We start from the raw sequence: 13,145 nt of genomic DNA, 5'->3' as shown, positions 1-13,145 counted from the left end.
TGAAAAACCCCAGCTCTCTCAGCCTGTTTCCAGAGAATCACCTGGTGATGGGAGGGTGGCTCAGGAAGAAGGCTGTGGGATGGTAGAGGAGAGGCTGCCATGGCACCACTGTGCTCGGCCCCGGGCACAGTGAGTGACACAATTTGCAGGTTCCTGGCTCATGTTTACTGCCAGGCTCCCATAAGCAGAACTCACTTGACTGGACTCTTGGAAGCTTTTATCTGACTGTCATCCCAGCTTAATTACAGAGAGAGTGATTGCAGCTCCTCCTCCTCAAGCGCTCAGTGAGAGCAAAGCCAGTTTGTGCCCAGCTCCTGCCTGCCAGCTTGTGGAGGAAAAGTTGCTTCCCATGTGTAGCTGCCCTGGCCTGGCAGCTATTGGTGGCATTAGCACAACCATGGAATCCTGTAATGGTTTGGGTTGGGAGGAACCTTAAAGATCATCCAGTTCCAATCCCCTGCCATGGGCAGGGACACCTTCCTCTAGCCCAGGTTGCTCAAGATCCCATCCAACCTGGCCTTGAACACTTCCAGGGATGGGGCAGCCACAGCTTCTCTGGGATGTATCCCTGGCATGACCATCCCTGGCACAAAGCCCCTGCTGCCTGCTGCTGGCATGGGGGGATGCTGCCATGAACCTGCCAGGCTTCAGTGCTTCAGCACCCACCCACAGCAGTGTGCTGAGCCTCACCTGAGGACTGGGCACTCCACAAGTGGGGTTGGGGTTCTTCCATACATTTTGGGCAAGGAAAAGAATGAGCAAAACTCTATTAGACACACGTGCTCAAGGTGCTGCTCTCTGCATGTCAGGCCCTTTGTTGCTTTACCATATCTGCTCTATTAGCCATTAATGAAGACATCTGATGAGGCTGCAGGAGGATGCCAAACTCCACGGATGCTGGAGCAGCTCTCAGCCATGGAAGCTCTCTCCACCACCAACTGCCCCACAAAATCTCAATAAAAAACCAGACTTCTCTCCCTTCATGAGCCCAGAGCTGTCTGAACAGCATCATCCTAACCCAGGAGTGGACCTTCCATTTGACAAACAGTCTCCTTTCTCCCCACTCCAACTGTTTCTTTCATGTTACAGCAGAGTCACCCCAGTCCTTGTTTTTCCTGAGGATGAATCACATCATATGAGGAGTTAAATCATCACCCAAAAGTAGCAGATTTAGCACAGAAGGCAAAATGTAATCTCTTTGAAGCCAGACTCTGTATCAAAGGCCTCATTCTCTGTTTCCTTGTGGTTAAATATCTGGAACATGAAATTCATAAACAAAACAAAGCAAAAGCTAACATTTTACTTCGTGCTTTAAGAAACTTCCCCTTCCCCACTCTGCAATATGTTCTTTCACCTGAAGCTCTCTGCCGGGCTTTGCCAGGGTTTTATCCACTGGCACTGGGGGAATGTGGCCACTGTCCCTGTGATCACCAGCCCTGCACCCTCTCCTCATCCCAGCAACCCTGAATTGCCACCTGCAGCCACCAGTCTCTCTGCCAGCCTCTGCCATGTCCCTACATCATCACCAGGGATTAAATATTAATCTGAGGAGTGACGATGCCCACGCGGCAGCACCTGCCAGACCCGCTCTCTCAGTGTGCTCATGGTCACGGGGACAAAAGCCAGTGGCAATGACCACAGAGAACACACTGGTGTATTTTTAACTTGTGTATTTAACTGGTGTATCTTTAACTTGGGGCAGGTTTACCAGCAGGCTGTGCTTTGCAGGATGCTCTGCAGGGCTGGCCCACACGGGGGGTACATTTTGGGATGCTCCAGCTCATGGTCTCTGCCTTCCCATGCCTGCTGGGGCAGTGGTTACCAACTGCCCAGGCTGTGGGTACCAGGGCTGCTTCCTGGCAGGTCTCTGCCATGAGGTACTTTTTCCTTGTGTGTCAGATCCCAAGAAACACCACGGCCTGGCAGATGGAGCATCCCACAGGATTACTCTGTACTGGTGGTGTGCTCAGGGAAAGCACTGTTTGTGCCGAAAAGTCCAGTGAGGGAGAAAATTACCTCCTACTCAAAAGAGAGACTTTTGCTGTGATTAGGAGGGGTGGGCAGGAAGCTCTCTCTGGGTTCCCTAATCCACACAGACAGATGTAAAGCAGGAGGCAGTTTTGGATTGGGCAGGTTGCAACCCCTCTCCAGGGATGCCTCAGCCAGGACAAAGCCTTCAGCCTCTCCACGGCTCTGCTCCCACCTCCAAGACAGGCTAAATTCTCCTCCCTCTTCACGCAGCGCACAGGAGGGGTGAAGCTGGGGGAAGGCACCGTGGAGGTCTCGGAGAGCAGCAGCAGTGGTCGGGCTGGCTCAGGGACCCGTCCCTGCGGGGCCGGGGCTGGGGCCGAGCCCCCCTCACTCACCATCCCATCGACGGCGTGATCTGGCCCACTCCAGCGGGGGGCAGCGGGTAGAAACCAGGGATGTCTGAGGTCTGGGAAGGACGGTGCACTCCTGGAAGAAGGGAGAAGGAGAGGAGTTGAATGTGGCACTGCACTCCCTAGGTGACCCAGATTGCTCCCAACCCCCTGGCGGCTTCATCTATGGACACTTGTGGACAGCCACATGGAATAGCCATCTGCAGGTGGCAGGCTGGTGTTTCCTGTGCTTCTCTCTGTGGGGATGTGGTGGGTCATCCACACTGCAGCAAAATCACAAACGTAAGTAGGGGATGGAGGAGACATCTCGCTCTTGCACAAGCATCACAGCTGCTCCATGCCACCCTGAGGCCAAGCAGCACGGTGCTTTGGTAAGGATTTGGCTGACTCCAGGCGTCCTTCTGCCTTTCCCAGAGGGCCCACTCAGGTGCTCAGTGGATGGTCAAAGCCATTCCTCTGCTCCCTCTCCATCAGTCATCTGCAGGACCCCCCATGAGCAGGCAGTGGGGATGCTCCAGCAGGCATCACTTCCAACTTAATTTTAAGTAATTTGAGTTCAAAACAATTGTTCTGCAGCTCTGTGGGTGCCAAGGAACTATGGAGGTGGGTATGGTGCCAGCTGGGAATTCACCCTCCACATGGGGAATCCCTGTGTGATCTTCAAAGCCGCTGGCACAGCAGCATGGCCAGGGGACACAGCCACAGCATTGCTCCGTTCCTAGCTGGGCTGGGAAACATCCTGTGCTGCCTGGGGCTGCGGGTGGGACTCAGACAACCATGGCGCTGCTGGCAAAACCAGCCTCCAGCTGACCCCTGGACTGGGAAACTGGAGGGGTGCTGGGGCTGAGCTCTGATAGCAGCCTAGCGCAGTGATGGCTGCTATTGAGCCTCAGACAAAAACTGGGAACAGGGATTATCCAGTGGCCCTCCTGGATGATAAACACATGGACTAAACTGGTGATGAGTTGCAAGCAGTTGCAACTGGATTTTTCTCCTAGGTGTTTGAATGATACCTTATTAATTAGGAATGACACCAACTGATTCTAAGCATTTTATTAGGAGTCAGCTAAAATAAATACATAACTGACCTGACAGGAATATATAACCTAGTACAAGACCTCCTTCAAGTGGGACTCAGTGGCCCATGGAGGCTCAAACAAAAGCAGGCCTGCACAAGGCAGCTGATGGAACATCCTCAGATTTGCACCCCCAACAATACGAGTTGCGTAAGTCAGAGCACAAGTTATTCTTGATGGCCCAGTGGTTGGGCCACCAGCCACTGACTCAGAATTCCTGCTTGTATTTCCTGGTCTGTGTGTCCTTGGGCTACTGTGAGAAACTTTAAAGGGATGCTGGGAGAACAAGTATGAGAGTGCTTCTCAAGTGCTTACATTGGGTGATAGTGGGAGCTGTTTCAGTGATGAAAACAGAGATGGGGCACATCCAGGATGAACATGGAGAAAACCCTCCCCCAGCAGTGCAGGCATGGGGCATGTATGATCACAGCTGCACCACAAAGGCATCATGGGCTGAACCTTTCCTTGAAATTGCACAAGGCGGGTCTCTGGGGCAAACAGACTCCCTGTGTCTGTAGAAGTACCAGATAAATGGGAAGGGGAGACTGGACTGAGGGTGCAGGTGGGCAGCCCAAGGACAGTATCCTGGAATGACTGACCCACTGCAGAGCTGAATGCTCAGGGACTGCTCCAGTGCCATCTGCAGCCTCCACAGACGGATTCAACCAGCTCTGCCCTTGGGTAAGCTGCTCTTGTAGCACTTAGGGTTTCCCAGACTGACAGTGAGTCCCAGGAGGCAGCTCATGGTGAACAGCTCCTGGAGGGACAGAGCTCTGCCAGGTACAGCAAAGGCAGCGTGGGGGAAGGTGTGTTGGGCTGCCTTCCTGCACACTTTCTCTCAGACTCAACTCATTACCTGCGCTTTTAGTAGGTTCAATTTGTTAACTCTTTCTATTTTTCTGCTGAGTTTATTACGCTCTGATGGCTGACAAGCAGTATGCTGCCTGCAAAACAACCAGGATGTGCCTGGGTATCCCCTACACCAGACCTAAATCCTACCCATCAGCATCCCTAATGAGTCCAGAATGTGACCTCCAGACCTAAATACTACCCATCAGCATCCCTGATGAGTCCAGAGTGTGGCCTCTAGGTTTAGACCAGGGATTATTCAGTGGGTCCTCCAGCCAAGAGCATCCTCAATAACCCATTGTTTTATCTGTGATGTTAACTTGGTGAAGCTGATGCCTCTGGGATGGTTTGGATCACTCCTGAGTGGAGGCCTTTGGCCAAATCCCAACAGTTGGTTTTGTGCCTCTGTTTTGGCACTGGCTTCTGGGCTCTGATGGACATTGTCCTTCCTGAATGCAGTTTGACACAAAACTGTCAGTTTGCTTGCTTTCCCATGAAATCAAGCCCAGGTTTGTGTAAAAAACTGGGTAATCTGAACAGATGTTCTACACCAATGTAAGGTTGAGAAAAGTTTGATTTTACACTCAGTTTGCCAGGAACCCATGAAGAATGATGGACGGGGGTGAATTCCTCAACACATACTTGTATTTACAGTTTATTTTAGAGGGTTTAACCTCAACATACTGTACTTTCCTCTATAGCCTCATGAGCCAATTGACACAGCCTGGGCTCACACAGGAACACAAAAAGCCAAACCAGGTGACAACCACATAACATGTGGCTACGGGGACACACATGTCACAGTCCAGTCAACTATCAGACACCAATCCTGTTTAGTCAAAATATTTCCTGTTTCAAGCATTTATTTTCTCAAAATGACAACCTGACAACAGTTTGGGTATGAGTCAAAGGAAAGATTACTTTCCATTTTCTGGTTGACTCTTGTGCAGCATCGTGCAGGCTCTGGTCTGGTCTCAAGGTGCAGGACAGCTTGTACAGAGAACTGAGCACACCCCATCAGCAGGGCTGGCACTTTTGGTATCAAACTGCCCACGGCCAGATCACAGAGCATTGCCAAGAAGCTAAACAACCTCCTCCTGCTAAGCAATGTCCCAGCTGACCAAAGGTCCTGATTTTTGTCATTGATTTGGGCCCAGGAAGGTCCCAGAGGAAGGAAGGTCCCAGGAAGGTGCCAGCCCCAGTGGTCTCCAGCTCTGCCCCCCTCCCAGCACGCAGGTCCCAGTGTGCAGTACCTTGTTTCTGGTTGATGTCAGCGGGCAGGTGGGGGGAGTGGGAGCCGTGGCTGAAATGCTCGTTGCTGTACGGGATGAGCGGGGTCAGCGGGTGCACTCCGTGCGACGGCTGCACGACGGGAACTTTGTTGGACTGCAAGACACAACAATGCAGAGCACTCAGAAGCCATCAGGATCCACCAGCAAGGACAGTCAGTGCCCTCTGCAGTCCTGCTGTTGCCAGCAAGGCTGGGGATAACTAAAAACACTACATAAACACTAAACAAATTACTAAACAAACACTGCAGCATCCTGCAAAAAAACCCAAAACCCAATCCATAAACCAAGCAGGGAAAACAGCTGGAGATGATTTCTTGGATAAGTGGAAAACAGATCAAACCAGCTTGAAGTTTTCAAAGTTCAGAACTTTTTTTCCATTCATTTCCAGTATCTTTTACTCCAGGATGAATGCTCCAAGTCTGTTACCCAATGCAAAGCTCTTGTTCTCTGTCCTGGACTACCACAGGGTCTAAATCTGGACTTTCACAGTGAATCCTTCATCTTCACTGTGAAAGTCATGTTTGGGATTTCTTAATCAGGGCTGTCATGCAAGGACAGACACAGGATCACAGAATCATTTGGGTTGGAAAAGACTTTCTAGAGATCATCAAGTCCAACCATTAACCCAGCACTGCCAAGGCCACCATTAAGCACTGAGGGTAATGTCTTTGGAAACAGGACATGGTCACCAGTTAGCCCTTGGGCTGCAATCCCTGTTGGGCTGAGCTCCAGTGCTGGAGAAGGACCAGAGGGAGCTGAGGTAATTCTGGAGATGCAAAAAAAATCCAGGAAAAGTAATCAAAGAAAAATCTGTCTCCTCTTGTAGCTGCTCCTCGCTACGTGCAGCATGGCTGTCGGAGCCCAACACCTTGGAAAAGGCCCTTTTTGGTGAACACAACAGGAAGTCCTCCTGCATGTCGGAGCAGAGACAGGGGAACCTGCTTGGAAGAGCTGCACAGCAGTGAGGAACACACACACACACACACACACACGCTGCCATCTACGCTGCCTCCTCGCCTCGAGTGCCTCGAGCTGTTTCCTACATGCCCAGTTTCGCCCATGGTTGCCTTTAAATTCAAACTGACTTCATCTTGGTGGTGGAAAGTTAGGATTTGTCCCAGATAAATCCACAAAAGAAACCAGGACTAACAGCACTCCAGAACAGGGTCAGTCTGGGAACAGAGCAGGTCAGACAGCTCTCCAGGGGCTAGGAGCTGGGCATGCCAGCCGGTTTTCATCAGTCTCATGGGGATGTCTGCAGATGATTTGCTGTGTGACTTCTGACAAGTCATTTACAATCTCTGAACTCAATTCACTGGTGCCTTCCACTTTGGTAATGATTTTGCTCAGGCAGAATGAGCACAAAGCTCTGGCTGGCTTTTTCAGACAGTGGCTCTGATCAACCTGTCCTGGACCCATCCTGGCTGCTCCAAGCGAACTGGCAGCCCTGGGCAAGTCCTGTGTTTTGCATCCCTGCTCTGAGGAGGAAACCCGTGAAGCGGAAAAGAAAACAGACTGATGGAGACACTGCTTTACATCTGCCTTTCCCACAAAGGTTTGCTCATGCAAATAAAAACCAAGAGGCTCGCAGGTTTGCATTTGAGAATGAATGAAAACCCTAATTCCTGGTGCTTAACAGGTGTAGGTTTACTGCACACAGTGGGGTACTGGGAATGTAATCCCCCTTCCCAGCACAAACTGGTGTGGTACAGGCATTCCTGTCCTGCAGCAGGGCCATGGGTTATGTGGTTTTCCCATCAAGAGCAGCACTGGGCTGGTTCCTGCTCAGTTAAACACATGTTTGGAGCTCTGAGCTCTTTCTATTCTTAGCCATGAAATGAGATGAAGAAGAGCTTTTCAGTGATATTTCTAAAATTAGCTATGGTTTAGCTTATTTAAGAGCCACAAAGCCTAAATGAGGGATATGCAGTTCTACGTGTACATTCTAACATGACACTGGAGCAGAACAAGCTCAGTGTTGAGCTGTTTGAAAACCTCAACTCAAGCACTTCTTCTGTTCAAAGTAGGACAGATCTTTCTTTCCCATTTGCCTCATGCCTGATCCAAAGCACAGCACCATTCACCAGCCAGCCTCGCTGCCTGACAGCTGTGAACAGCTTTCAGAGCAGTGGCAGGAGACAGGGGATTGGAAGGAGATGTTTTTTAAGGTCCATTCCTACCCAAACCACTCTGAGATTCAATGGTTCAGTGGTGGTACAACAAAACTTGCAGTTCAGTTACTCAGTTTTTCCATCAGTTCAGATGGAAAACAACATGCTGCACCAGTAAGAAGAGCTGCCTCCCCATGACCCTTCTACATCTGCCCTTGCCTCACTCAAAAACTTCTTTACTCCCTAAAGCCATAAAGATCTGGTGGGGAAGAATGACCAGCAAGCAGACAAGAAAAAATTCAGCAAGAGGCTATTTATCCCCCTTTCCACTTCCTCCATTAGGGAGTTTGTAACAGGAACCTATCTCCCAAAATCAGGGAGGGAGGAAATGCTGCACAAAAATATGGAGAAATAGAGAAAACTCCATGTTGATCCTGGTTCAAAGACTGCAGCTGCCAATGGCTGTGGCCCATGGCCATGACTGCAGCTCCTGGTCTTCCCCAGCTGCACTATGAAACCATACCTGGCTTACAGAAATCCGTGTGCCAGGGAAACGGGATCAATTCCCTGTTTTTTGCAAGGTCTAGATTGTGTTCCTGCAAACCAGCTGCAGCTGAACCTTGAAGAGGCTTTTCAAAGCCAGGACTTAGCAACTGACAATGCTTTATGCCATGAAGTTAGCCTGATGTAAATGTTTTCTCCCAAGAGTGCTGACACAAGGGCAGTGGTTTGGTGTTCTCTCAGAAGGTCCCCTGGGAGGACACCGGGTGCTGCTGGTCAGGACATCACAGGGGACAGGCTGTGGTTTGGTAAGGCATCCTATTTTGTCTCCTGGGTTTCAACACAGCCCAGAGCTGCAGTGACAGAGCTGCTCACTACCCAACCACCAAAAATAACGCTGCTGGTGCCAAACATCATGGCCCCAACACCAATTTGTCACCTCCTGTCCTTCAGCAGCCATGGGGGGACCTGAAGGGGCTCCAAGGACAGCTTTGCCCCATCTCCTCCAGCACAGCCCCTTGAAGACAGGTTGGGGAATGAGCAGTGCAGCCATGACCTCGTGCAGAAATGAGGAGACACATTTACAGCAACTGCAGAATGGCATTTCCAGAGGAGATGGAGCAGCAGGATGGGGTTTGCAAGCCTGGAGGGCTTTTTCCCCCACCTCAAATTTGCTAAATTGCAGCTCTGCTGTGTGCCCAGCTCCCATGTGAGCACTGCCCCCTCCTCCCCTGTGTGCTGGGCCAGGCACTGATGCTGCAGTGCATCCCCCTCCCAGCACCAACCATCCCACCAACCCCCCTGAAAATGACTGAAAAACCCAATGCTACTGAGGGAAGAAGATCCCTCCTTGAAGCCAAGATGTGACTTTAATAACTAGAGATAATTGGAGGAACAAAGAGAAAAGACAGTAGCATTAATTATTAAGAAAGATTAATTGTTGGCAAGGCAAAATTAGATCTCCCCACTCAAGTGTGTGATTGTGATGGGATCTCAAGGCCAGACAGAAAACTCTTTCCTCTGAGCACATCCAAAGCCAGTGGATCTTGCATATGAGGATCACCCTCACCACTGGAGTTTCCATGAATTTTGGCTCCAAGGTGCCTGATCAGGCTCCACATCCTTTGCCTTTGCTCCCATTTTCCATGACACTGCTCTGGCCACAGGTAGCAGTGGGGTTATACAAGCTGCTGGGATGCTGCTGGTTGATCAGAACTATAAATGATTTTAATCTAAATGTGGGGTTTTCACTAGAGAATGGTATGAGATTATAATCAAACATTTTCTGGAAAGCACCTTGTGTTAGCAAGTATTTTAATTAATTTTTAAAAGACTTATCTATTTAGTCATGACATGCTAAAAATGAGTAGTTTTACTTTGCTGGTTTGATGGAGGATTTTTCTGTTAAACTTTAAAGCTAACCTTAGAAAAATGTAGCACAGAAGGCCAGAAGTCAAAATTTGAGTGAAATGATCAATCTAAAAAATTTCCATGGCTGGTAAGACTCTTTGAGTTTTTAACTGAAAATATTGTAGGAAAAAAAATATTTTTTTTTGCTTGGATCAGTTTAGGAAAAGAAACAAATTTTAAAAAAGAGGATGTTTTGTAACCTGTGAAAAGTATTCCTTGCTACAACTGAACATTGCTATTAAAAGCAGTAGTGGTCACACCACACTGCCTGGGGGGCTGCTGAGGATCCCAACATCCCACCAGTGCTGGGCTCCACTGCTGCTTTTATGAATGGGAATTACTTTAATTAATTTTCGGGTAGAAGACAATTCAGAACTAAAATAAAGTAGTTTAACTCCACTGCCCCTTCCAATGGTGTAAAACGTTAAATTTCATGCTGTTAAGTTTTCTTTGGGGATGTGACTTCAAGGGGTGCTCCCCATGGAGGACAACAGGGTGCTGCCTGCCTTGCACAAGCCACAGCTCCCAGAACATCAGCCAACACGCCAAGAGCTCAAACTGCTGGAAACCCTGCACTGGGGAGCCGCTGGGTGCCCAGGAGCCTGCAGTGAGAGGGAAGTCCCACGAGCCCTCAGTGACCCTTGGAGCCTGGCCGTGCTGAGGGAAGGCTGGGAGAGCCTGCAGGGAGCAGGAGCAGCAGGAGCTGGTGGCCAGGGCGAGCGCTGCGGTTTCCAGCCTCGCTGGGGAGCCGAGCCGCAGTCAGGTGAAATTACTCACATCACTTTCAAATTTTCCCACGTTGCCAGCCCCAAAGACAGAGAAATGAAGAGCCGTGGGCCAGCCCAGCAGCGGCCTGTGTGCAGCAAAGGGCCTGGCCAAGGGAAGGGAGTTGGGGCTGGCGCTGTGCCATGCTGGTGGCCATCACCACCACGGCAGAGGGGGTTTGGGCAGTCCCAGAGCCCTTGTCACTGGCCGAGCTGTGTGTCTGGCTGCCGGGAGCATCCCCCAAGCCTGTTCTCAGCTCAGATGTCAGGCTGATCTCTGAGCAGGTCTCTGTGCTCCCCTGCCCTGCGTGGGTGCCTGGGTGCAGCACAGGAGCTGCAGGCTGCAGTCCAGCCCCGAGTTGCCCCATACGCGTTTGCTTTGACATCACTTCTCAGAGAGAGTGAGATGAGTCGACGTGTCGACTATGAAAAACAAAACCTACCAAGGTTTGCTGTTGCTGATTCAATGAGGAATTAATTCCTTTTCACTGCAAAATTAGTCATCGTGCCACAGAAAGAAAGGTATAAGGTCAGGCTGCACCAAGCATGCCCCACTGCTGGGGAAGCTACCTGTGACCGGGGGCACTGTGCCTTTTGCTCTTTATCCTCCAATCAATCCAAATTAGCAAATCATTAGGGATGGACTGGGGACATTAGTCCAGCTTGGATGAGGCCCTGGGCAACCTAGTGGAAGGTGTCTCTGCCCATGGCAGGCGGGTTAGAACCAGATGATCTCTAAGGTTTCTTCCAACCCAAACCATCCTGTGACTCTATGGTATGATTAAGGACATAATTAGGCACATCCCACAGCATCAGATGCCAGGAGGGCTTCCAGGAGGACTCCCAGGGGAATGCTGTCACTTGGGGCACTGGGACCCAGAGCCCATGACTCAAAGCCAGCCCTGCACACTCTAAGTTCTGGTAACACCTCCCAGCTCAGGGCCCCAGACTGTGTCAGCAGACAGCTTTGCCCCTCGTTTCCCGGTGGTGTTACACCAGGAGATGCTGATCAAAGGTCCCCCAGGTACCCACTGCAGACTGTTTTTGGCACTGGCTGCACATGTCGGGGCCAGAGCCCTCACAGCCCGCAGGCAAAGGCAGCATTGACTCATTTCTCATCTCAGCACACTTTTTTCTCTTTTCTCACTTTTGCTGCAGTCCCAGCGCCCCAGCCCGCTGCCGCAGAGAAAAGGAAACAGGGAAAGTTAAAGCCACCCATGCTCAGGCACTGCCCTCATCCAGCCCTGCACCCCTCCAGCAGAGACAAATTTTGGCTGCAGCACAGCAGCATCTTCTTGGCCACTGCCCAGGTCAACCAGCATGGCTGTGGCACAGAGAGCTGGATCTGGTTCTTACCCCAGCACAAGCACAGGTTCCTCCAGAGACCTCATCCCCAAGCCCAGAAGAGTCCCACTGCCCTGTGCACCTCACCTCTGGCTGGCTCTGGCATGCTTATGAGCAGCAGTCAGACAGAGAGGAAAGGAAAATGTCCAGTTATTAATTCTTGCATTAATTCTGCATATGAATTGTAACAAGGAACTGACTGGTTTAAGAGACATATCACACATACAGGCAGATGCTGTCTTGGCTCAGGTTTTTATCCAAACATTGCCCTCACGCTAGTTTTTATCTCTGCACTCTACATTTTGTGGTTGATGGAGCATTGATTTCCCAACTCTTCCCTTTCCCCCTGATTTCTTTCAACTTCTTTAAAATCCAGCTCTGCTTTGTAAATGCTGATGAGGCACCTGGGTAGCCCTGATCTTTACACATTCCAGAGGATGTGCTTGCCTCAGTGGCCAAACTCAGCTCCCTTGATCCTGATTCCCCTGTGACTGGGATGTGCATCAGAGATCAAGTTCCCTGGCATTTCACACCTTCTGTGGCCCAGGTCTCAGAGGGGTGACCAAGCTACAGACACCATGGGGATAAACACAGAATCACAGAACAGTTTTGGTTGGAAGGGACCTTAAAGATAATAGTTACAGCTCCCTGTCACAGGCAGATATACACCACCCACTAGCCCATGTTGCTCAGGGCCCCATCCAACCTGCCCTTGAACACTTAACAGCAATGGGGGAAATACAGGGAAAGAACTTCAAAACCTTCCAAAATTTCTCAGTGCTCCTGCTGGTTTCTGGTTTTAAGCAATAATGGTTATTATTTTTCAGTCAAACTCTGCAGGGGAAATAAGCTGAGTTTTTCACCATTTACGGGCACAGGAAGAGCTGTTTCACTTCTCAAGTATTTATCTTCTAAGAGAAAGATGTAGGTGGTTCTTCCTGAAAATTTAAAAATTAAAAAAGGCATGGAAAAATAAAGATGAAAAGTCCCTCTCAGAGGTTGCTTTCTTAGGGTGACAGGGGACAAGTGTGGAGGCAGCTACACCACATACCAGAGATGTGCAAGCCTCAAAAAATGAAATTTAGACATCACCACGCAATGTTTACAGTTCCATCCAGCAGAAGAGCCACCTCACTCCAGATGCCTCTTCAAACCTGCAGAAAGTGCCCTCATGCGATGCTTGCCTTGCTTGGGAAATGCTCCTGCTGTGATGTTCAAAGCATCGGCTCAGGAGGGGAGAGCAACCCCCCTCCAGTCCCAATGTGCCACTGCCACAAAAGGCAGCGGTGACATTTGGCTTCTTGGAACCAAAATGCTGGGGCAATATAACGCAGGGGCTACACTGCAGCAGCAAACCCCTGCTAGTCTCTCCCATAAAACAGGGCAATTTAATTCTGGGGCTGCATCAACCCCCAGC

The 13,145-nt window shown here is 50.2% G+C and overlaps 1 protein-coding gene across 3 annotated transcripts in view; it reads right to left on the bottom strand.

The window, feature by feature from the left end:
• Positions 1-13,145, bottom strand: part of TCF7 (transcription factor 7) — a 74,522-nt gene that overhangs the window by 18,812 nt on the left and 42,565 nt on the right. For all 3 annotated transcript variants that reach the window (XM_041481855.1, XM_041481853.1, XM_041481854.1), the window contains exons 4-5: positions 5,560-5,692; positions 2,367-2,457 (exon numbers count right to left, since the gene is read on the bottom strand). In XM_041481855.1, coding sequence (XP_041337789.1) covers positions 2,367-2,457; positions 5,560-5,692 — 224 coding nt within the window. The remainder of the gene's footprint in view (positions 1-2,366; positions 2,458-5,559; positions 5,693-13,145) is intronic.

Source organism: Pyrgilauda ruficollis, unplaced genomic scaffold, assembly GCF_017590135.1.
Source record: "Pyrgilauda ruficollis isolate IOZ18807 unplaced genomic scaffold, ASM1759013v1 scaffold57, whole genome shotgun sequence".
Lineage (NCBI taxonomy): Eukaryota > Metazoa > Chordata > Aves > Passeriformes > Passeridae > Pyrgilauda > Pyrgilauda ruficollis.
The sequence above is the reverse complement of the archived record's forward strand: the minus strand, read 5'-3'. Positions and strand labels throughout refer to the sequence as shown.